Source organism: Theileria annulata, chromosome 3, assembly GCF_000003225.4.
Source record: "Theileria annulata chromosome 3, complete sequence, *** SEQUENCING IN PROGRESS ***".
NCBI lineage: Eukaryota > Apicomplexa > Aconoidasida > Piroplasmida > Theileriidae > Theileria > Theileria annulata.
In genome coordinates, this window is record NC_011100.1 from 57,173 (window position 1) to 80,359 (window position 23,187).

Below are 23,187 nucleotides of genomic sequence, written 5' to 3' on the forward strand. Positions count from 1 at the left end.
AAATTTACTACTACAATATATTATTTACTACTACAATATATTATTTACTACTACAATATATTGTAAAGTATTGTATATTACGATTTAAAGTTGAATCCATTGAGTTTTAGAAGATTTTTAAAGTTGGTTAAGTTGTTATGCCTAGGACTTTTTAAGTTTATCCTACCTGTTCCTATACAGCAATGAGTGATAATATTCCTGTCAAGTGTAATTGAGACAATTTGAAGTTTACAACAGCGACAAAGTGTTTCCAAATCCTTCTCAGTTGTTTCAGATTTTAGTCCTGAAAGCCTCAAACTAACATTTTCAACAATATTTTCAGCGTCCTTTGATTCGTTAGCATTTTCTAGGGAGTTATTAGTATGAATATTTTCATTATTGACGCTATCAACAGTAGTAGGGATATCATGGTTCTTAAAGTTGCGTTTAGATCGTTTCTCTACAATATTTGAACCAAGTTCTGAAGTGGAATGGTCAGATTGATATGATAATGTTCTTTTATGGACTAGTTCCTTCGCGCCGAAAATGTCGGAGTGACTAGTATTTCTTAGACGGTTCTCATTTCTGAGAATTGAATTTGATCTGAAAATATATTCAACTTGTTTACAATCTTTCTTATCAACAGAGTTGTTGGTATTAAAAATGTCAACTGTGTTATTTAGGTGTTTATTAGCGGATGAATTAATAACAACTGACCTATCACGTTGTGAATTATTAACCATTGAGTCACTAATATCAGTGTTGTAAGAGCGTTCTGAACGGGGAGTAGAATTTTTACTCATTTTGTCTGTGTTAGAATAGAACTTTCTGTTTTTAGCACTCATAAAGTCTCTCATACATCGATCTGAGGATAATCCAGCAGGTCTTGAATAGTCATTTCTTGGAGGAGATTTATACTTGGTTCTGTTATGATTTATATTTTGAGTGTGGTAACCTTGAGTTCCATTAGCTAATAAATTTTCTACTTCCCCATTCAGTTTAGTATTATTTTCCTTCTCATTGTTATTTAAATCAGATTTTTCAACTTTTTTAAGGTTTTTGGCAAAATTTATCTCGTTATCCTCTGAATCAGAGTTGGACTGTTGTAGTCGACGTCGTTCTCTTCTTTTCATTCTTCAATTTTGAGGATTTTTAATTTTTCTTTGAGTTTTACTTATTAAATATTAAATTCAATAATAAAATTAAAATAAAACCAAGATGTGTATTTATTCTGAATTATTTGGGGTTTGTACACTTAACACCAGAAAACAACAACATTTTATTAAATAAATCCAATCTTCCAAGATTATTCGTTTACCTTGTTACCTTTGTGTAGATTCCGAAGTTATTTGTTGAATAAAATTTAAATTGGTTTAAATTACCAATTTTTAACATAATCTTATTTTCACTATCGCACAGAATATTGTTTTAAAATTTTAATCTAAACTCGAAATTCCTAATGTCGACTCGGCCGGAGCATTCTGCTCCACCTGAAATTGTAAGCCAAACAAATTCAAAATCAAAATTTTAGTTTTACAGCTCCGAAGAATCTCGCAAGTATAATACGAATTCACGTATTTCAAAGATTCAAACCGAAATGTCTGAAAGAGCACTTGAAATGCTGTTACTTCCAGAGGTACTAGTGCAAATAAATTTAGATCATTTTGTAGGACCAAACTAGCTTGGTGCTGGATATAGGTTGCGGAACTGGAATTAGCGGTAACGTAATTTCAAATTCTAATAATTTCTGGATTGGACTCGATATCAGCCAACATATGCTAAGTATTATTATTATTAAAATTATTAAACACAGAGTAGTTATCCGTAGTATTAATTCTAATCAGTGATTAGATGAATGTTTGTTGAACGACGTTGAAGGCGAAGTTGTTTTATGTGATATTGGTGAGAATATGAACTTTCTTCCGAACATGTTCGACGGATGCATTAGTATAAGTGTGTTGCAGTGGCTATTCATATCAAACAACAAGTCACAGGATCCTTATCGCAGACTATGTTGTTTTTTCAAGTTTGTTGATCAGTTTTTACACAACTACCAGTAATCGTCATAAATACTGTTTACTAATTTTATGTTAGATGGTTGTACAAGTCTTTGGCTTATAATGCAAGAGCGTGTCTTCAATTTTACCCTGAAAATGCCGAGCAGGTCGACATGTTACTTGATATAGTAAGAAAGTGTAATTTTAACGGTGGATTGGTGGTGGATAATCCAAACTCAGTCAAGGCTAAAAAGTAAGTATTTTTTAAATTTCATCAAATTTAGGTATTATCTTTGTATTTGGTCACATAACAGTAACATTTATCATAAGTTGCCCAAACCAATAGACGAAGAGGCACAAGTTGATGAGGAAGATGATTTCGTTAACAAAAATGTGAAAAAACGCCATAAAAATAAGCTAAGTTACAAGGATAAAATCATTAGGAAGAAGCAACAACAAAGGAACAAGGTAATACTATCCTACTATTACTCTATTATACACTATAATATCAATGTATTAGGGACTGCATATAAGACCTGATACCAAATATACTGGAAGGAAGAGACCTCAAGCCTTTTAATATAGTATATATATATATATTATGTAATACAAGTGAATTTGACATGTTGTGATATTCGTAAAATTAACACAATTGATGGTGTTTACTGATTATTTCTTTTCCAGCCTTAGTAACTGAGGCAAGTGTCTCCAACCAGATGGGTTCTAAGAAGCATTAGTTTTTAATTTTCTTACCAGGTCATTTACGTTTCCAATGATTTCGCAAAACTTGACATTCCTCAAAAAGTTCTTGGACATCAACTATAAAAGATTTTAGATAAGTTGTGGTGGTTTATTGAATATGACTTACAACTAAGTTGGTTCTAACTGCACATCTTGTTTTATCACTCAGAAAGGCTGAAGAAATATTAGGTATCAATCTCCTTACCGAGAGTTGTAAACTTGATGTTTTTCTCAGTCTTTTCTGTTCCATCGTAGGGATGTTTAACCCTAAACACGTCGACCATGTTACTAAAAATTTATTAAATTAAATCAACTAAATTACCCTGCGTCCAATAGCCATTTGAAACCTTCCCTATCAACGTCTCTTGAACCAGGGAAACCCAATTCTTCCTAAAAAATAATTAAAACATGCAATTAACTTTAGTAGAATATAACTATTAGTTCAGTAGCTATGTTTAATTGGATTGTTGAATAAAAATTACCTGTTTGTGTAAAACTATTGATTTTTCCTGTTTCAACCTCTCGGGATCAGATAAATCGATATCTTGAGGTGCACTAAAATTTATTTATGTTAATATTTACATACCAGTTAAGACATCCAGTTATGATAGTGGCTTTTTCACCTAAAATTAATTAATTAGTAAAGATCATATTTAAAATAGAATTTTATTTATTTTTATTAATCGGTTACTTTTAGAGTTGTTCAGAAAGGTTGCTAATTCTCTGTCCCATCTGCTTCTGATTCTTACTGACCTATTAATCCAGCCTTGAACCGGTGACAATCTAAGTCAATTATTATGCTCGGAACATTCAATTATAACTAAATTCTTACAGTGAAATTAGATAAAAACTGTTGAACTGTAATATGATACATCTTCCCTCCTGAATTAATTATATAGCAAGTGGTTAATATTGGAATTATATTTATTATATTGTTGGCATATATATAATGAGTTTATATTGTTACGTACCGGATGGTGATATTTAGCGTTAGCTTTAATGTTTAGGTTGTACCTCATCTTAAGACACTAAAATAAAGTTAAAAATAAACATATTACTTCAAATTCTTTCTTTACGAATACCAATTGGCCTAAAAGGTTATATTAAATCCAATAATAATATTATTCATACCTGCAATTCTCCATGCCGACAGGGAATGTACTAAATAATACTTCTTGAATGTGGTCCTTTTAAGCTCATTTACCAAATCTGCGTCTTGGACCTCCTGGGCGTATGAAGGCGAAACATGTCCACCATATGTTCTTGCCGACAATTTTGGCTGTTTTCCTAAAAGTTTTAAGCATTTTCAATATCAAATATGGGTGTTACAGGAATATGTACAAATATTATTAGTATGTACCTAATATTTCCGATGAACATAATTTGACATCTTGTAACACGACAATATCCTATAAATTGAATTAAAATTTTATTTAATAGTATATTTAAGTTAAACAATTGTCTAGTTTGTGTTACAGGATCATGTTGTTTTAATATTTGTAAGAATGATTCCCAAATTGTCTTTTTAGACTTTGAAAGAGCTAGTCCAGACACATTCCATGTTAGTATTGTCTTTGGATCCTTTTCGCTTAATGACGAAAATCCTTCTCTGTTTATTTCAAACTCAGCTGAGGACAGAGAAGAAAGTTCGTAATCAGAATAAGCTTCATCTTCTGAGTTTTCTTTGAGCAATGGATTATCTTCAACTTCTGATTCTACAAGATCCTCTATTTCTGTTTCTTTGTCTATTCTTATAATCTCTTCTCTTGCCATAGTTTGTTGTTCCACTCTAAATATCTTAGGTTCTCTTACAGAAATTCCTCTTTGCACCCTGAAAATTTTTGGTTCAACGGCCGAAACTTCCGTTTCAACCCTTAAAATTTTTGGTTCAACTGCTAAAACTTCTTGTTCAACTTTAATTGGCTCTGGTTGAACAGCTGAGATTTCTTGCACTCTAGTTTCTATTTTAGGTTCTACAGCTGAAATTTCCTGTTCTCTAGTTTCTGGCTCAGGTTGAACGGCTGAAATATTTTTCTCTATTTTAATTATCTTTGGTTCTACAGCTAGAATATCTTGCTCTTTAGTTTCTGGTTTTGGTTCTATGGCTGAGACTTCTTGTTCAATCTTAATTATTTCAGGTTCAACTGCCAAGATTTCTTGCTCAAGTTTAATTGGCTCAGGTTGAACAGCTGAGACTTCTTGCTCTCTGGTTTCTGGTTCATTTTTGACCTGAATCTATAAAGAAATATGAAAAAATGTCAGTTTAGGATAATTAATTTAATTTACTTCAGTGTGAATTCTTCCCAAGAGCTCTGAGTCATTAGTTTGTAAATCTTTTTCAACAGTTACTGGTCTGGGCTCAATATCAAAAGCTTCGATTTTTATTGATATTTTTGATCTTTCAGCATCAATGCATTTGTTTACATACACCAGGGTTTCGGAACTCATTTTTATCGAATATTAAATTCTATCAACTTTGGATACGTAGTATAAATTGTAAATTATGTATGATATTGTGCATAAAATATATTAAATAAAGTTAAATTATACACTTAAAATCTATAATGTAATTACTTATGGCTAAAACATAAAATTTCTCGCGTCTCGCCAATTTTAGATCTAAAGTGTGACCTTGATTAGGATGAAGTAAAGAAGGTCCATATATTTATGGTAAAAATTTTAAACCGAATCTTAATTAATCTTAAAAATATTGTAAAATGTGAAATTTGGGTACTTTTAAAGTCGGGGCCTTTATCATAACAGTACCAATTTTTTACTTAATTTATTTTTTAATTCTCAATGAAAATTGTTTGTTTATATTTTTTATTTATATTTAAAATTCATATTTAACTGTTTGGCTGAAAATATGGCTGATAGAGTTCAGAAACAGTTGGAAGATTTTGCTCCAGACCTTCGGGAATTGCTACTCCGAGATTTATTTACCCTAAAGGAGATAAAAAGTATCGTTGATCGCCGTCGTAAATTTGAATTTGATATTATCAGCCCCGACCCGAATCTTTCCCTGATTTCATACAAGAATTATATAAAATATGAATTGGAGCTTGATAAATTACTCCAATCAAGATATCGCAAAAGCAAACTCATGAATAAAAATAAAAATTCTAATCATTCTACTATTAATAATACTAACAAGTCTAATATTCCTGGTAGAAAAAAGTTCTTGGTTGAAGTGAACAATAAACGTTACATTCACAGGATATTTCGCCGTTGTATAAATCGTTTTATAGGTAATATTGAGATGTACCAGTTATACTTGAACTACTGTAAGAAGATAAAGTCGTTTAAGCTTTTTGAGAAGGTTCTTGTTAACGGGATTAGCAAGAATCCAAACGAGGAAATTTTATGGCTCATCTTCGCTTCTTATGTTTTAAAAAACAAGGGCATTAGGGCCTCAAAAAATATTATACAAAAGTCTCTAAGGATTCTTCCCAATAGCTTAAATCTACTTTCCTTTCTATTAAATTTACAAGTTAAAATAATCCTCAACTCACTCAACGACACTAATAATACTGGTACTGATAATACACTTAAGAACAGTGATGATTCAAAGGAATCTAATTTAGAATTGACTGAATTTACTACCGTTGATTCTCCTATAAGCGGTGAAGTTGATAAATGTTGGATAATATACAAGTACGCCCATAATAATTTGAACGAAGCTGATTTAAATTTGTTTAATGATGAAATTATATCAATTATCAGTAAAATTCCATCCAAGAGTCCCCTGTTAAAGAAATCGCTTGATCAATTATTAAATAATATTAACGATTTAAGACAGAATAATTCTGATATTACCAATACTGACGCTAATAACACTCTAGATAATACAGGTTAACTACAAATTGTAATGTACTGTTTGAAAAATTAAGGGTAATTTTCCACTAAATTTGAAGGTTTATTTCCAACTTTGCTTGTAAAGTTCCGTTGTATCGATAATCTTCTTTCTTTTATTTATACGATTACTTTGTAGGTTTATTATTGACTTGTTATTTAAGTTCATATTAGTATTTTCCTCCTTCCTTACAGTTACATTCTTTGTCAAGTTTGTTCCACCCATTTTATTCTAAATTATATTTACTGGTGAAGTTATTCTTGACTAGATAAGAAAATATGTATCGTACCTGGAATGTCTTCCAGGAGTTCACCCGCAAATCTCTAGTTTTATCCCACTCGATTTGATGTTGTAATTTTTCCTTCTCCAAATTCATCAAATTGCTTTGTATCTAAAGAATGTGAGTTTAATTTTATGAGACTTACATTTTTTTCATATTGAATATTAGCTTTAATACAGTTTTCAGCGTATTCCCTGCGCTCCTTTTGCTTATTTAATATGTTAACGCACTCCTTTTCAATCTCACTTTCAAAACTCTTTAAATTCACATCCCTGCCCATACTATACAACTCTAAAAACATTAACATCAGTGATGGTATTGCGTACCTAATTGAGTGGTGTCGAGTTTAATTTTGTGGCGTTTGTAAACGATTTTCCTGGCATCTTCGTAAATTTCCTTGTATTTCTCCCTAATATCCACCTTCCTTATGTCGTTGTAAGCGTCCTTCAAGACTAAAATTATTATGTATTAGATTAAGATGTAGATCTATTGAATAGAAGGAGTAACATTGTATAGCTGGTTGGTTTTAAGAGTACCTTGAAATGCTTGAGGTGCCTTTTCGTGGTTACACTTATCTGGATGTATTAGCAAACTCAGCTAAATAATAAATTAAATTATAGAATACGCACCTTGTAGTAACGGCGTTTAATGTCATCCTCAGTGGCATCTGGCTTCAGTTGTAAAACTTGATAAGGGCTTGAAAAGCTCTGAGATGTTAGTCTCAGTATTAGTGAATTGGAATCCAAGATAATGTTCTTGTTATCATATTCGACCTTTCCGGCTAAACGTTATTATATAGCATACTTTCTTACTCAGGGTGTTAATTTCATCGTAAAACAGCTTTAATATATCGTCAAAGCTTCCGTCATTTTCTTTATTCTCATTATTTTCTACAGGCTCTTCCAGATCATCCACTCTATTACCACAAGTATTAGGAGAATTCAATATATCATTTTGATTATTTTTTTCTTCTTCATCATTAGTTCCTTTATTTTGTTGATTATCATTATTTTCATTTAAATTTGTGGATTTTCCTTCATTTTGGTGTCCATTTATTGAGTTTTTACGTTCATTCTGTGAATCTAGCGACATAACTGATTTATAGCAGTTAAAATTAACAAATAATAGTAATAAATATAAACAATATTAAAAAATAATAAACATGGTAAATATAACAAGAATAAAAAAATTAAAAGTAAATTCTGGTCACTGTTGGTTTTGAGTATACTGAGAAACAATAACACTAACGATACTAAGAAACCATTATAATTAATTAATTAACAATAAACTGTGTAGAAAAAAATTAATAATACACTTAATATTAAATTATGTATTTGATTTGGTAATACATTATTGTGTTAATCATAAGTTGTTCCTTCTTCAGGTTGAGGTAGTCTTCTATTAATATGACTTGACATTTGTCTTCTAATATCGACAAGAACAGATTCAATAGTTAACTGTCTTTTCCAGTATTTTAATGTGCTAAAATATTCGGCAATCACCTATTGAAACAATGATTAAGCTAAAAATTTTATTTGGCTTACATTTCCTTTTGAATCCACTCCTGTTAGTGATATTTTAGTTAAAAATTTTAATTTGGGAGGTTTATCTGGGTAATCATCATCACAAACAACTGATAAACAATAGATACGATTTTCATAATTGGTCTAAACATTTATTCATTTAGGTTATTTTAGGTAAATAATTACTTTTACATACCCCTGGATATCCTAAGATAGTACAGGACCAGTTGGTTAGGGTAATATCGTCAGGTCTCTCGAGGCCAAATGAAACGCCGTCACTTACACATCCCTTCTGGCCCCTTTCAAGCTCATCAATAAGCTTGAAACTGCGAGGAACCTTGACCTGGAAAAAACATATTATATTAACTATATTCCTTGGTTATATTATTTATTAATGAATAATATTCTATCGACTAAGGATAAATATGAAAATTATTGCATAATTTAATCATACCTCGTCCATTTGACAAGATAATTAAAATTTATAATTAATTTATATTAAATTATATTAAACTAACATATAATTATCTCAAAAGTTTACATCTAGTAGTTTAATTTCCCACATAAATAAAATTAGAGAAATTAGGATATATTTTTATTCAACCAAATTAAAATTTAAGATTTTTTAATTTGTCCAATTGTCATTCTCGTGAAGATGAATTCATTATTAAACAAACTTGCCAATATATTCCTCACATCCTCAGCTTGTGCTAATCTGGTTAGTAGAGGTACCAAATTAGCCAATTGAGAATCATTTTCATCATCAAACCATGTTTCAATAGGGATTGCATTATCTGGATTTAGGCAGTAACAACAGGGCGAATTATCTATTGTGATCACATCTTTCATAGGCCTATTTAGAATCTCAAGATCCTTAATGTAGTATCCGTTCCAGAACTTACAACTATCCCTAAATAGTCTCTTTTTGCACACCTTATTCACATCAATTGCATCTATAACCGGGTCTGCATACGACTTTAAACCAGCTGTAAAGATTACTATATCGTAAATATCCGATATTATTGATAAAAACTCGTCTAAATAGGGGCGTTTGTTTATATAAATCGTTCTTTCAACACCATTTTGCATTAACTGTACAGTTTGTTAGCTTAATTATATCATTTAATTAGTTATTTAGGACACAATAGCAATAGTAATATAGTTAAGAATATATTAAACATACTGGCATAGTGAAAGAGTTGATGGAAGGTTCGAACGATGAGTGAATGAGTGTTTCATCCAAATCTAGTACCAATGTTTTTCTCTAAAATGAAATGAGATATGATTATTTATTTAAATTACCTTTGGTATTAAAGTTGCCGACTTCCTCAAAACCGTTGCTCCATACTTTAAACCTACTGCTTCCTTTGCGATATCAGCTTCAGTTCTATAAGGCTCTGTAGCACCTCTTGGGTCATTTTCGTTGGAATCTTCGGGTATCGTATAGATTCCATTAAAATGTATCAAAGATGTACCTTTTGTCATTTTTCCTACAGTTAAACTAATTAATACTCATACATGAACGATTTAATGTGTATAGGATTTGAGAATTGGATCAATCGTTATAGTTACTTTCCAACCTCAAATTTAATATTTAATTATAAAAAATTTATGTATAAAATTGATGTATTACAGAAAAAACTTAAAAGTCAAACTTCATATATTAAATGTGTAAGGTGTAGAATCCTATGCATGCATCGATTGTTAAATTATAAAATTATTAACTAGTTATTTTTAACTAATTAAAATTAAAAATAATATAAATGTTTTGATTTTAACACTGCGATTATAGGTTTATCATTATTTAGCAATTTTAGGTATATATTTAAAATAGGAGATATAAATTTGCACATATATCGTTTAACTGTTTTATAAAATTAAAGCTATATTATTTAATAATTTAATCAATATATATGATAGTTAATAAATTCTTAAAATCAATTAACAAGTTTCGCCTGTTATCCTCAATGAACCAACACTACAAAATCTTCCAAATAATTAAATTAGAAATAAGTTTTGATTTATCCTTTTAAAATGTCCAAACAAACTTCTTTAATTAATAAGCCTGAAACGGCTGATATGGTCGAATTAGCCCATGGCCTTAAAAAGTAATTCTACTCATTACTCTCAATTTATTTATTTAATTATATATGAATTTTATATAAACTGTTATAGAGTTGAATGGATTCCTGATACTAGATTTCCACTTTGTGGTACTTTTATTGTTCATTTGGAAGATCATACATTCGGATCACTAATTCGAACGTAAGAATTATTATATATTATTTACCATATTAATATTTTTTTATTTATTGAATATTGATTTTAGTAAACTGAGCAAGGATGATCGTGTTACATTTGTAGGTTATCGTATGCCTCATCCTCTTGAAAATAAGCTTGAAATCAGAATTAGAACAAAAACTGACAACCCGTTTACTGTAATATTAAGCGCAATTACTAATATAAGGAACAATTTATCGCATTTGAGGAATATATACATGGTAATTAATTACTTTTATACTATCATATATATTGATTAAATTATATTCTGGTTCCTTGTTATATACTTCTGAAAATATTAAATAATAATTATCACTTTATTCTCATCAATATTCTATTCTTAATTATATATTCATTATTTAATTTTGTAAATAAGTTGCACTCTTCTAAAAATTGTTATAGACCACACTTAAGGATCGCACATAAATCTTAATAACAAATTTTAATGTTTTATACTCCATAACTTTTTGATAATTATAAGATTCCACTGATTTTCAGTATTTCCACCTCTTCTGTTGTCTGTACCACATAATACTCCAGACAGTTTTTAGAATATTTAAAACTTCGACACATTCTAGTATATTGAACACATTTTAAACATAATAATATGGGAAAAGAAGGTTAAATGTCAAAAATGCCTCTAGGACCCTACGCGATTTCCAATGAGTAATGTTTACACCCTTTAAATGTAATTCCTGTAGATTTATAGTATTTGGAAAGGGAACGGAGTTAATTTTTTACAATTTCAAAGATAATTCAGACCAAACCTTTAAATTATTGGATTTACTATCTGTTGTGGACCTTGGAACTGAACAAAATCATAATTATAACATCCAATCACTATCAGTTTTTTCTAACCCATTCAAAGGTAGTAAAGGCAATAACAAAGTTGAGAATAAGTCTCAATTTTTAACGAAAGGGAGTAAATTCGAGGATGGAAGAGATGTGTATCTGGTTACCCTGTATTTAGGAAATGGATTTATAGTCTTACTAAAGTATGATTGTGAGTTAAAGCTGTATTTTTACCACAAACTGCCCCTGAATGAGGAAGATTCAGATGTAAACGTATCCCTGTACACATTTGACGTAAATGATTTATACACTTTATATCTTAGAAAGGGTGAACTTCACTTACTAAGTTGGTCCAAGGACAAAAATGTAAAGTTATGTAACAATGTTCAAAAGTTTAGATTGTGCAACTCAACACCAAATGACAAGTTGCTATTGGTGATGGAAAACTGTATATGCACAGTTACAGTTGATGAGCTTTTCATATCAAATGCACTCTACAGCAGTTTAGATACTGTATTGGACAGTGCAAGCATGGAGAATAGGCTGGAAGTATCGTGTTCCGGTTTGAAGTACATTCTGGATTCAAACAATTTATTATTCCTGCTCTATGAGAATGAACTGATGTACACGTTCCTGAATAAGTTAAGTTTGTACAAGTTTACACAGGTGCAAGATGTCGTTTTTTTCAACTTCCAAGCTGTTAATGACATTAACTTGATCCTCACTATTGATTCATCATTTTCAATTTCGATTTACGATTATGATACAGTTAGCACTCTTTTCTCACTAAATAGCTCACAACTACAAGATATTGTGAAAAGTGAAAGATCGAAAGATCAAGTTGATTCTACAGAGACCAATGAAGAGAGTGAATTGGACTTGAAATACAACTTTTGTGTATTAAATGGTGATTTAAATTTGCTGCTGTTTGATAATTACAAATTGGTATATAGCCTCAAGTTGTTATTTCAAGAAGATAAATTCGTTTCTGAATACTCTGTTGATTCTACAGGGAAAGTATCTGAATCGCCAGATAAAAAGCCGAATGAACAGACTCAGAAAGAGAAGGAAAAGGAAACTGAAAAGGCTAAGAGAAAAATGAATGATGAGAAGGAAGAGGCTAGGTATAAGAAGTTAAAGAGTATTTCTAGAAGAAAACAGTTTTTAGACTTGGAATCGATGGAAGATGACGATCCTTTAGCCACATCTCACACAGCAACGACAACTCTTAATGATGACTCACTTGAAAGTACATCACAGCTTTCGTACAGAGGTTCCCAGGACAAGGAAACTGCTACTACAGGCACTGAAACAGGTGAACCAGGTGCAGAAGAAGAGTACGATATAGAGAATTACGGCTCCTATAACGTTTACAACAACGGAGATAACTTGGTATACTTAATAAACGAGATTAAGAAATTGAAGAGAAAAGTAAAACAGCTGGAATACCTAGCTTTGCCCAAAGAACCAAAAATACTAACATCTGGTCTATGTCCTAAACCAAACGATCAATTTAAACAATGGTATTTTCCCACCCAGTTATTTACTCAGTTGTTTACTGTTGATCATAGTTATATTCTGTAAATCATTTGACGATTGAATCATAGGTGTCTTTTTTGGAATGAATATGGTCATATAAGTAAACAGAATAATTTAGAGAATAACAATTTACAAATTCACCTTTTCTCTGGTACAACATCTAATATCATAATTGTTTACTAACTTTGAATAGGACCACTGAGTGGATACATTAAAAAGGTTGACCGTTACAGCTGTCAGATGGCATCACTATGTAGGTGAATACAGTTAAATTACTTTTGTAGATTTAGACGGTCTCGTATGTGGTACTAATATCTACTCCACTTCCCAAGCTGGAGAAACAGCTGACTATAATTCAGAGCCTGATAAAGAGACGAGTAAGAGCCAGAGCAAGGTTGGTGTGGTATATTATTACAATTTATATAATAATAATGAAAATTGGGACCGGAGGTTCCCCTGTGAAGAGATAAAGGCGGTTTCGATTTCTTCCAACTACATTTCCGTCGTAACTAATTTGAACATTCTATATCTGCTGACGCGAAATAATATGCTTTTGAGTGTTTCAAAGCTTAAGGGCTCAATAGTGTCCCTTCTAACAAACAAGAACATGCTTGTTGTGGTGACGCAGATAATAACAAATACCCAAAACACGGTATACAACGTCAATGTTCTATGGATTAATGGGATCAAGGGTTTAACCCATAATAATACACTCAAAATCATAACTCTTTACAATGATCTGTTGATTCTGAGCAATAATACATACATTAAACATCTAGGTAATGAAATGAATTACTTATACAAACAATAGTCAAATAAAATACTCTACCTGGAATAGCTATGTGTAATGTGTTTTAGGACTTAGTAACGAGTACGTATTATGGTATATGGACAGTAAATGTAAGTAATTTTGAAAGAAAGTATTTTTTAGATAAATTATGGCTCCTGGCTAACAATATAAAGAATGTAAATAACAATGACGTTCTGGAGTGGATACCAACAGTTAACGTTAATAGCAACTACTACCCATTATACATTAACAACTTTAATGTTAGTTTTAATAAAACTCACTTATTCACAAGACTATCTGCATTACTACTATATATTAATATAATTACTATACAGTTTATAGTGTTAATGGTAATTTGTAGTTATATTACATAAAGTTGAAGAATGGTGAAAGATATCCCAATTGTAGCAAGAACATTAGCTTTTTTGGCTATACTCTCCACAACATGAGCTTAACTCTGAATAATGAAACGAATACCATAATTAATACACACAAAGGTGCAAGTACTTTGAGGACAGAAGGTGCATCAATAGGAATTGACAGCAGTATATTCATCAATACCAAACTCCAGGTTCCAGAGAGTATTTTGGAAAACAACATTGACATCTATGACGAGCTGAGATATATTCAGAATATTAACATTAACCAACTCCAGTACATTGTTAACATCATTCAACTTTACAACTACTGGTACATCAGTTCCGATCCCACTTCAGCTGGTGATAACAAGAACGAAATCAACAAATATTTAAGTAGTATCAACATTTTTGAGAAGAACCACGATAAAATCTTATTGAGGATTTTGGCCAAAATACAAACCACAAACGTATTTTCAAATATCTATATCATCAATACGATTATTATTATTGACTATTTTACAATTAACATTATTATTTACTATATTTTACAATTACAAATTATTTTAGAAACTTTATAAAAATAGTGATATAATTCAAATGCTGAAGATACCAAAATGCCTAGAGGTGGCCAAGACAATAGTAAACAATGACAGATACAAGTAAGATAATAATGAACTAGAATATTTACAGAAAATTAATCAATGAATCACTACTCCTATTACAAAAGTCAATGACACTAAATAAATAATCCAATACCTTCATAATATATACATAGCATATAGTAAATTAGTGAGTAGATTAGTTGTTTTGTTTTGGCTTTTGTTTAATATATTTCTTAATAAATTCTTTAACGTCCCGATTTTTGGCGTTGTGGATTAATCTTTCCCTCCTGGTCTTGAACCTTAAGCTGGGGTCGATTGGGATCTTCTCACGGTATCTTCTCCGTCTAGAAGAGTGTTTGGTACGCAAAAAGGGACTGTAGATATCATATGGAGTTTCTCGGTTCTTCTTATTTATCTTTGAGTAATATTCGCCGTGCACTTTGAAACCGTCCCTCTTTACAGTAAAACTCCTGTCGTTTCCCAAATCAACCTTTATTGGCTCAGTTGAAATTTTACTAAACAACTCCTCCTCTTCCATTTTAGCTTTTGCCATAATCTCCTTCCAAGTTATATCTCTACTATACCAAGTTTTAGTCACACCACTACTATCATTTACACTATCAGGTGAGTTAATAGTATCCTCTGATTTAACATCCACTTGGTCAACTTTGTCAACAGTACTGTTGGTAGTGTTGTTAGCGGAGGAGAGTCGTTTGAACTCAGCGATTCTCCCATGTCTCGATAAAAAGCGGTTCATAAAATAGATGTATCTGGGATCATCTTTGTAATGCTCGTGAACGTAGGGTAAAATGTGGAAGTAGCTGTGGAGTTTGCTGAACCTGAACTCGTTCCTGTCAATAGCGAAATTAATATATCTGCTGAACGGACCCTTTGAGTAGTTCTTCCTTGATGCATACCAAAAAAAACGCAGCCTATTATCCTTCTTGTAATGTGCGAAAATGTTCCTTTTGCACTTTACCTTTTTCGCCAGGTCAATATCATACTTAAAATTCTTGTTGTCTGGGTCATTTTCGTAAAGAAACTTGTGAATTACGTAATAGGGATCCTTGTCCTTCCACATGTCAAAGTATATCTTACTCCTGACTGTACCCTTCTTCCTGACCTTCTCTGGGTCATAACGGTATCCATAGGTAACCTTTCTGGTCATGTACAGTAATCCATCTCCATCACTAGTATTATTGAAGTTATCAACTATGATGTGAGTATTAATATTACTATTATAGTAGAATCGAGGGTTTTTAAAATTATAATACAAGTAACATAATTTTTTGTGAGAATTCAGCCCTTTAAAGTGTAATTTTGGTGGTGTGGAAAATTTTAATTGTTTTAAATTGATTAATAAGGGTGATTCGTGATGTATTTTAAAATGCGATAAATTAAATGAAGAAATTCGGAATGTGTGGCTTCCTTCTATGATTTTCATTAATTAATTGTTAAAATTAAGTATAAATTATTATTAAAAAATAAATAACAGCTTAACTAGTGAGAATAGAAGTAACCGTGGATGTGTTAGGTAACATACCATGGCATAAAACAGTTGTATGGATTAAAAATATTAGAAGAAACAAGTCCAAATTTAAGATATTGTTTAAAAAATAAATTCCCATACAATTTTGTCATTATTAATTTAAAATGGATCCACGACTTTTTACACCTCAAACCCAAGATTTTATCTGGGAAATCAGTTCATTCACTTGATTTAATTCAACTAGTTTTTGGATCTTAATATATTATTTTATCATTATTAAAGTTTTAAAAAATTTTGTCAAAATCAATGATATTTCCCCTATATATCACATACTATAGTATATAGTATATATGTATATAATATGTACGTTATATCATCTACTTCTTCCAATGGATTTAACTAATTTGAGTTCAATACAAGTTTCATGTACTATTTTAAAATTGTATGGTCTCAATATTTAACTACTACTATCAACATATTTTGTATTTCTGTAGTTTTCCTTTTCAAAATCACTCTTCCTTATCAATATATTAATGAATTATGTTTATTAAAATAAGGAATTATCATCTTATAAAAGACTATGTTTGTTAATGAGTATTGGTTCTATAATGATATGTCGGTTGTTAATAACAATTTGGTTGGGTCCAGAAATGGTTTAAAGTCGGTCATATTTACCATTACAAGATTTTACTTTACAATGATTGGGGTTTTACAATCTACCATAAAGTGATTTATAGTTATTCTAGTATGGATGAATAAAATAGGTTTGATTGGCCTTTAAATTACCTTATCAATTAACCGATGAATTTCTAAATCATCAGATCCACCCCAAATTAAATGTTTTAAGAGATCGAATTCTTATTAAACAGTGAAAATAGGCGATACATGAAATTATATTACTGATATTGTAGTATATAATAGAATTTTAAGTTATTAGTAGATAAAAATTAGATCTATTACAGATCTGGTGAAATATGATCTAAAGTTAAAAGATCAACCTTACAAACATAAATTATTTCATATGTCGTGATTTTGTGATTTAATTTCCTATTTGATATTTGATAAAAGTAACAGAACTGAAATTCAACAATTCATATTTCAGATCAAACTATTAACATACTAATCTTGAATTTGATTTATAAATTTGAGCAGATATTGTAATTTTAACTTTTAATCTATTTTTCATCTGTCTTGTTTCTTATTTTTCGTTAATTTTACTGATTCAGGACTTGCTTTAAGTGTTAGTTTATGTTAGAATTTTGTATTAATTCGTTTATTCCTATTCTTGAGTAATATTTTTGTAAACTAAAGATGAAGTTGATATGGTTAATATTAATATTTTTAAAAGAAGTTTGCTTGGTGAAAATTGATGAAGAGGCGAAGGATGCTCTATTAATGAAGGTAGATCTATATTTTGATGATCCTGTTCCGGTTCAACTTGTTAATGCTTATCACCCTGGTTGTTACGACTCTTACATTTACTCCGGATTAAGAATTGGTAATACTGATGTCGTGATTAACAATATTATCAGAGGAAATAATTTGGTTTATTTAGGAGCAGAAACTCTTGCAAATAGGCGTGCTGTACACACGATTCCAAAGCCTGATTTAGAAATAATCGAAATCGTATCGTACCACTTTGGACTTGAAGAAAAATATGAATATGTGGAGTTAATTAAAAACATTGATGTGCCCTATTTTGTAGAAAATGTTAAACAGCTTGTCACAGTAGACTTGGCGGATGTTAATGCACTACCTCTATATGTAGATACCAGAAGCCATGACGGAGGGATTTTTGAGATATTTATATCGGACATTTTCAAGTATTGGGTAATGCTTGGGGAAATAAAATACGGACCTAATCTAATTGAATCTATATTTCACAACTCCATTCAGAGATCAGTAGTTTTTAAACCTTTAGGGGAGTCGAAATTAAGCGTAAGAGTAACTAGTTTCCTTAAAAACGGAAAAAGAAACAAAAACTACTATGAAGTTGATACTGAGGCTAATATACAAGGTAGCGTAGTTAAATATGATAAAACTACAACTACATACGTCGGAAACTTACCAGAAGATCTGGAATAGTTTTCCACACATTAACATAATATGTTAATTCTTAAATTTTAATTTGATTAACTATTCGCTACACTAATATTTTCCACATTATATGATGAATCTGATGATACATATTGCATAATACACTTTAGAATAATATTTACCTTCAGATTTATGCGGTTATTTAATTTCCTTTTTTTAATATTGTTTTCAAAATTTCAGCCGAATTATAATGATTTGGATTATTATGTAAATTAATTGTATAATTTGATAATTATACACAATTTAATCCAGTGTGTATTAAATGTTCGGGATTCTGTTTAAAACTTCCAACAGAAATTTAATCAATTTGTATGGAATATCGCAAAAATTAATATTTAATTATTCCAACTTAAACAAATTTGCATTTAGCCACAATTTTTTAAAATACTCAACCATTAATAATGGAATTGATTTTAAAAGCCATGTTTATACCAACTTTATCCCGAAGAATGTAAATAATAAAGAATATAAATATTTATTTTTACAAAAAAAATATTTTGCGGGTCGACAGCGTGGTTTAAAGAGGCGGAAGTCTAAGAAGGAGCCTAGGCGAATCCAAGTTGCATTGGGGCGTCGTTTGGAGCTTTTTTGGCCTAAAAAAAGAAGAAAAGTCCGGATTCGGCTGGTACAAAATTCAAGGGGTAATTTGATTTACGATCCGGTTTTGAAAAAATTTTTGGTTTTTTACTATAAGCAGGGCACTCAGGTATTCAGGGGCTTTAGGGCCAGGGGAGCAAAGTATGAGCTTGGGAGATCTAAGGCTCTAAGCTTTGCGAGACAAATGGCTGATTATTACGTTAGGAGGTACACTAATATCAAGGATAAATTTAAACTTGGAGACTCTGCTGATAATTTCAAGGAGCCGGGTGCCACGAGTAATATGTATTTAAACGACGATCACATCATTAATTACAACTTAAAGCTTCAGCCTGACTGTAATTTAAGTGGCGTTCGGGGGATTTTTTTTGACAATAAAACCAGTTCTTGGGTTGTCAAATTTAACGAATTTGGTGTTCGCAAGTATAAATTTTTTTCAACAAATGAATTTGGGTTCCAGGATTCGTACAAAAATGCGGTTGATTTTCTGAGGTTTCAGTTGTACAAAAATCACCAATTTTTGCATCGTCGTCATCGTACAAGGAAAAACCGTCCAATTTTAAAATGATATTTCTTCCTTTTAATTTTCTATTTAAACCAATTCCGTATACACAAAAGTATTTATTTATATAAAGAATAAGTAATTGTGGATTAAAATTGATTATTGGTGTTGTTAACTTGTTGCCAGTTTTGGACCATGAGTTTCTGGATGCAGAGCATTGCTTGGCGTGAAATGTCTCGATTTTTATTGGTGATTAAATCCAAAATTTTGTCCTTAACTTTGAACTTTTTACAAATGTTTTTGCTATTTCGGTATAATCTGAAAAATTCACCTAAAAGATTATAAACATGGTGCAACAATATTATAAGTGTAGAATGTTATTATGAGTAGAATCTTGTACCTAGATCGTAAAGTACAATTGAAATGGTAGTTGAATCATCTGAAGTGTAGAGTAAGTTGATAAGTTTGGATATATTTATAAATTCGTCCTGTTCGAATTTTTCGTTATGCAACATCCAAAACTTCTCTAAACAAGTTAAAATGATGATATTACCTGAGTGTAGTATAGACCATTTCAATATCCCGTTATTTAACTCGTTACAATAGCGCTCATAGTTACTATATTATAATATCACACAATTTAATTACAATAGCTAGTGGTTATATTCACTATTGAGATAGCTATAATATAAGTTGTGTAGAACCTGAATTTGATTAATTTATTTTCCAATTGGACGAGTAGCTTTTGTAAATTATCGTACAACTCAGTATCGTTCCATTTATCATACAAAAGAAGTGTCAGAGACTAATTGAATTAAGAAAACATTTAACTTACATTTATAATGTTATACTCCACAATCACTTGCAGACAGTTAATATTATTCAACAAATTCTTGAACAGCAATAAACTTATTCTTATTATCTACAAATTCATTACTATGGAGGCTAAACATCTCATTATTTACATTACATTAGTAGTAGGTATAATCGTGTATAAGAATACCTTCTCGATTTTGGTGGTTGATAAAATATTGCATAACAAGTGGATGACTTTTTGTTGATAAAAGTATTCAATGTACTTGTTAGTTCTCGAAACTAGCCATAGGCAGAAAATGGCTTTATATTGGGAATTAGGTAATATTTCCTTATCCAAGTTGTTCTTTATCAGTGTTAATACGCTTTCATTTTCGATAAGCACGTGGTACTTGCCTAAAACGGGATATACCATCAGTAAGTTGTAGATAAACTTTATAAATACTCACTCAGTTGTAATATGTTGGAAAGGGAATACAGTTTAGAGTAATCGTTGATGGTCAATTTTAAAATTAAATTTATTATATTATCGATTTCTTCATTATTAAAAATATTATTTTTATTATATGCTATAAATCCTAAACAGGCATTATTCGCCAATATATATTCCATAATATATATTATTTTTCCATATTTTATATACCAGTTAGTAGATAAAGAATAATTTGTATGATTTTTTTGTCCTTTTCGTGTGTAATTATATCGTAGTAGATTGAGTAAACATCGCGATGATTTAAAATTTCCAATAAAATATTATAAATATGATTATCAACTGTAAAACAATATTAATTATCGTCAACGGTTAAATATATTTAGGACTAGTGTTAGCAGTATTAATGTTAATAGTATAATAGTATAATGGTAATGAATTACTTCGACATATATCATGTATGTGTTGGAGTGAGTAAAGGCGTAATAGTCCAGGGCCTGTGGCGTAGGTCGCGTTTAAAAGTATTTTCAGTATCAAATTGTCTTTTTTAACCATTTCAACGCGCTCTAGGCTATTTAAACTTGTAAAGTGTTTGATTAATTCAACTGATTCCGTATCCAAAGCTCCTGTAATCAGCCATTCGTCATATTCTGGATTCACCAAATCATAATTGATTTTGTTCTTTAACATTAACTTGTTTAATATTTCTGGCTCCATTTTTTAACTGTTCTTACCAAAAATTAGTAAATTTTCGAAATAATAAACTATTACTCAACTATATATGTAACACAATGATTTTTTAAATATCACAAATTATCAAATATATTTTTTTACATAATTAGTCCATTATTAAGACGATATTATGAAACCATCAACAAACTTATATACATACCCGATAATCCATGAAAAGTAAACAACAAAACTCAAAATAACATTATTAGTTATTATAAAAACTTAATATTTGTAGCTTTTGTTTCACTGGTCTTAAATTTATCCAAAGAAGGATTTTTATCCTTGATGATTTTTTCGATTTCATCCCAATTTTTATTCTTTTTTCCTTTTTTATTACTGATTGCCTCATCATCTCCATCATCAAAATCTAGATCCACATCTGGTTCATTCAGTTTTGTTTTATGTCTTTTAAGCAACTTTTCAGGTACTTTGTACGTAGTCTTTTCCTCCTTTTCGATTTCAAAAATATTTCCTTCCAACTCATTCAACGCTTCCACATTAAACTCATTACTATTATATGTTCCTATTCCCTCGTATATATCATCATCTGATTCTTCTTTATCATTGTTTTCACCAATTAATAAATCTATTTCATCATTAAACTCGTAATAAAATAATTTAATTGTATATTGTTTTAAATACCTGATTGTTTTTTGTTTGTGTTAATAGTTTTAATTTCGGGTCTAAAGGGCACTAAAAATAATTAAAATATATATTCTTACATCTTTCTTCTTTCTTTTTTTTCTTATTTTCCATATGCCAATTAAACACATCCAACAACTCCTACAAATATTTCAGAACCATCAATGCTAACTACTAATACTAAAGGTTTATATATTAGTTATGGTTTATCACCTGTTCAGTTGTAATGAAGACTTTGTTATCAGAATTAGCGTTATCATCAGACTCAGAATTAAATGTGTCGTTAGTAGTAAAATTTGGAAGAAATTGATAATTGTTCCCGACATTGAAGTTGTAAATCAAGTTATTATTATGAGTTTTAAGCTTATACTTTCCCTAAATAACTTTAATTTATAATTTGATTACTTGCTCAAGTAAGTGTATTGTATTGTTTAACCTCTGTTTGAAATTTATGTTATTCACGTTTGTGTGATAGAAAAAGTTTTTATAAAGGTAAAATCCAAACTCAGTAAAGCCCATACCCAAGTCTGAGTCTGTTGATGAAGGTACTGAATCTTTGGTTTCAATGGCAGTTGGACTAAATTATAAATTTATTCACAAACTTACGTCGTGAGTTGCTTCTTTATTTTTTCTAATAATGCATAATCCAGGCCCTTTACCAAATGTGTATATTCAATATCACCTCCCTAATACATTATATAACATTAATATACTTAATATATAATCGTATAAATAATATACTACGCAATTACCATATAACGTGACTCTTCTTCAGTTTGAGTTCGTAATAATTCGAATTCTTCTTGAACTCTTTTATATTCTTCCTTTAGCTGGGATCTTTCCAAAGCTCTGTTTCTATACTTGACTCCATCTTCAGGTGGCCTAAACAGAAATTGAATGAAACCAGTAAAATACTGTTCAGTTTCTCTCTTAGGCTGAGGTTTCCTCCTGATTTTATCTCCTCTAAAACATATTTAAGATGAATTTAAATTTTAATTACCTTTTTTTCTGTAAACTAGGAGGAATTCCAACTTTACTCAATACCGCATTGAAATCAGATTTATTAACCATTTTTTACGTTAAATTTAATATTCTAATTTATTTTCATTGTTGAACTAATATTTATGTATAAAATTAATAAAATTAATTA

General features: G+C 30.2%; 14 protein-coding genes across 14 annotated transcripts, besides 2 other annotated features; 6 read left to right on the plus strand and 8 right to left on the minus strand.

The window, feature by feature from the left end:
* Positions 1–77: 77 nt before the first annotated feature.
* TA02670 (uncharacterized protein) lies at positions 78–1,112 on the minus strand (the record flags this gene model as incomplete). Its single annotated transcript, XM_949647.1, has 1 exon — positions 78–1,112. The coding sequence occupies one exon, from the start codon at positions 1,110–1,112 to the stop codon at positions 78–80; it is 1,035 nt and encodes a 344-aa protein (XP_954740.1).
* A 326-nt stretch (positions 1,113–1,438) lies between these two features.
* TA02665 (methyltransferase (HUSSY homologue), putative) lies at positions 1,439–2,516 on the plus strand (the record flags this gene model as incomplete). The annotated part of the gene is made up of 6 exons (XM_949648.1): positions 1,439–1,477; positions 1,511–1,615; positions 1,650–1,761; positions 1,831–2,035; positions 2,074–2,229; positions 2,261–2,516. The coding sequence occupies 6 exons, from the start codon at positions 1,439–1,441 to the stop codon at positions 2,514–2,516; spliced, it is 873 nt and encodes a 290-aa protein (XP_954741.1).
* Positions 2,517–2,645: 129 nt separating this feature from the next.
* On the minus strand, positions 2,646–5,165 carry TA02660 (endonuclease, putative; the record flags this gene model as incomplete). The annotated part of the gene is made up of 15 exons (XM_949649.1): positions 2,646–2,699; positions 2,730–2,795; positions 2,845–2,881; positions 2,937–3,005; positions 3,040–3,107; positions 3,200–3,272; positions 3,304–3,340; positions 3,409–3,500; positions 3,550–3,599; positions 3,689–3,745; positions 3,776–3,807; positions 3,849–4,004; positions 4,078–4,126; positions 4,194–4,952; positions 5,004–5,165. 15 exons carry the CDS (start codon positions 5,163–5,165, stop codon positions 2,646–2,648), a joined length of 1,761 nt encoding a protein of 586 aa, XP_954742.1.
* Positions 5,166–5,583: 418 nt separating this feature from the next.
* TA02655 (uncharacterized protein) lies at positions 5,584–6,573 on the plus strand (the record flags this gene model as incomplete). Its single annotated transcript, XM_949650.1, has 1 exon — positions 5,584–6,573. The coding sequence occupies one exon, from the start codon at positions 5,584–5,586 to the stop codon at positions 6,571–6,573; it is 990 nt and encodes a 329-aa protein (XP_954743.1).
* A 60-nt stretch (positions 6,574–6,633) lies between these two features.
* On the minus strand, positions 6,634–7,942 carry TA02650 (molecular chaperone, possible; the record flags this gene model as incomplete). The annotated part of the gene is made up of 7 exons (XM_949651.1): positions 6,634–6,801; positions 6,860–6,961; positions 6,996–7,141; positions 7,177–7,302; positions 7,387–7,447; positions 7,480–7,631; positions 7,663–7,942. 7 exons carry the CDS (start codon positions 7,940–7,942, stop codon positions 6,634–6,636), a joined length of 1,035 nt encoding a protein of 344 aa, XP_954744.1.
* Positions 7,943–8,208: 266 nt separating this feature from the next.
* Positions 8,209–8,836, minus strand: TA02645 (ubiquitin-conjugating enzyme (MMS homologue), putative; the record flags this gene model as incomplete). The annotated part of the gene is made up of 4 exons (XM_949652.1): positions 8,209–8,352; positions 8,395–8,517; positions 8,570–8,716; positions 8,828–8,836. The coding sequence occupies 4 exons, from the start codon at positions 8,834–8,836 to the stop codon at positions 8,209–8,211; spliced, it is 423 nt and encodes a 140-aa protein (XP_954745.1).
* Positions 8,837–8,988: 152 nt separating this feature from the next.
* TA02640 (RNA polymerase II carboxyterminal domain (CTD) phosphatase, putative) lies at positions 8,989–9,858 on the minus strand (the record flags this gene model as incomplete). The annotated part of the gene is made up of 3 exons (XM_949653.1): positions 8,989–9,465; positions 9,557–9,637; positions 9,676–9,858. 3 exons carry the CDS (start codon positions 9,856–9,858, stop codon positions 8,989–8,991), a joined length of 741 nt encoding a protein of 246 aa, XP_954746.1.
* A 549-nt stretch (positions 9,859–10,407) lies between these two features.
* TA02635 (DNA-directed RNA polymerase II, putative) lies at positions 10,408–10,913 on the plus strand (the record flags this gene model as incomplete). The annotated part of the gene is made up of 3 exons (XM_949654.1): positions 10,408–10,481; positions 10,549–10,638; positions 10,703–10,913. The coding sequence occupies 3 exons, from the start codon at positions 10,408–10,410 to the stop codon at positions 10,911–10,913; spliced, it is 375 nt and encodes a 124-aa protein (XP_954747.1).
* Positions 10,848–10,907: a sequence feature (1 probable transmembrane helix predicted for TA02635 by TMHMM2.0 at aa 104-123).
* A 409-nt stretch (positions 10,914–11,322) lies between the features above and the next one.
* Positions 11,323–14,796, plus strand: TA02630 (uncharacterized protein; the record flags this gene model as incomplete). Its single annotated transcript, XM_949655.1, has 7 exons — positions 11,323–13,015; positions 13,178–13,237; positions 13,269–13,763; positions 13,843–13,884; positions 13,916–14,124; positions 14,157–14,600; positions 14,701–14,796. The coding sequence occupies 7 exons, from the start codon at positions 11,323–11,325 to the stop codon at positions 14,794–14,796; spliced, it is 3,039 nt and encodes a 1,012-aa protein (XP_954748.1).
* Positions 14,797–14,931: 135 nt separating this feature from the next.
* Positions 14,932–16,179, minus strand: TA02625 (uncharacterized protein; the record flags this gene model as incomplete). The annotated part of the gene is made up of 1 exon (XM_949656.1): positions 14,932–16,179. One exon carries the CDS (start codon positions 16,177–16,179, stop codon positions 14,932–14,934), a length of 1,248 nt encoding a protein of 415 aa, XP_954749.1.
* Positions 16,180–17,535: 1,356 nt separating this feature from the next.
* Positions 17,536–17,583: a sequence feature (Signal peptide predicted for TA02620 by SignalP 2.0 HMM (Signal peptide probability 0.966, signal anchor probability 0.000) with cleavage site probability 0.769 between residues 16 and 17).
* Positions 17,536–18,309, plus strand: TA02620 (uncharacterized protein; the record flags this gene model as incomplete). Its single annotated transcript, XM_949657.1, has 1 exon — positions 17,536–18,309. The coding sequence occupies one exon, from the start codon at positions 17,536–17,538 to the stop codon at positions 18,307–18,309; it is 774 nt and encodes a 257-aa protein (XP_954750.1).
* Positions 18,310–18,583: 274 nt separating this feature from the next.
* Positions 18,584–19,486, plus strand: TA02615 (uncharacterized protein; the record flags this gene model as incomplete). The annotated part of the gene is made up of 1 exon (XM_949658.1): positions 18,584–19,486. One exon carries the CDS (start codon positions 18,584–18,586, stop codon positions 19,484–19,486), a length of 903 nt encoding a protein of 300 aa, XP_954751.1.
* Positions 19,487–19,569: 83 nt separating this feature from the next.
* Positions 19,570–21,380, minus strand: TA02610 (vacuolar ATP synthase subunit h, putative; the record flags this gene model as incomplete). The annotated part of the gene is made up of 8 exons (XM_949659.1): positions 19,570–19,751; positions 19,821–20,038; positions 20,125–20,225; positions 20,256–20,342; positions 20,424–20,629; positions 20,683–20,811; positions 20,877–21,005; positions 21,107–21,380. 8 exons carry the CDS (start codon positions 21,378–21,380, stop codon positions 19,570–19,572), a joined length of 1,326 nt encoding a protein of 441 aa, XP_954752.1.
* A 227-nt stretch (positions 21,381–21,607) lies between these two features.
* Positions 21,608–23,108, minus strand: TA02605 (uncharacterized protein; the record flags this gene model as incomplete). Its single annotated transcript, XM_949660.1, has 8 exons — positions 21,608–21,981; positions 22,038–22,088; positions 22,118–22,178; positions 22,251–22,412; positions 22,443–22,614; positions 22,644–22,723; positions 22,790–23,000; positions 23,038–23,108. The coding sequence occupies 8 exons, from the start codon at positions 23,106–23,108 to the stop codon at positions 21,608–21,610; spliced, it is 1,182 nt and encodes a 393-aa protein (XP_954753.1).
* Between the last annotated feature and the right edge of the window lie 79 nt (positions 23,109–23,187).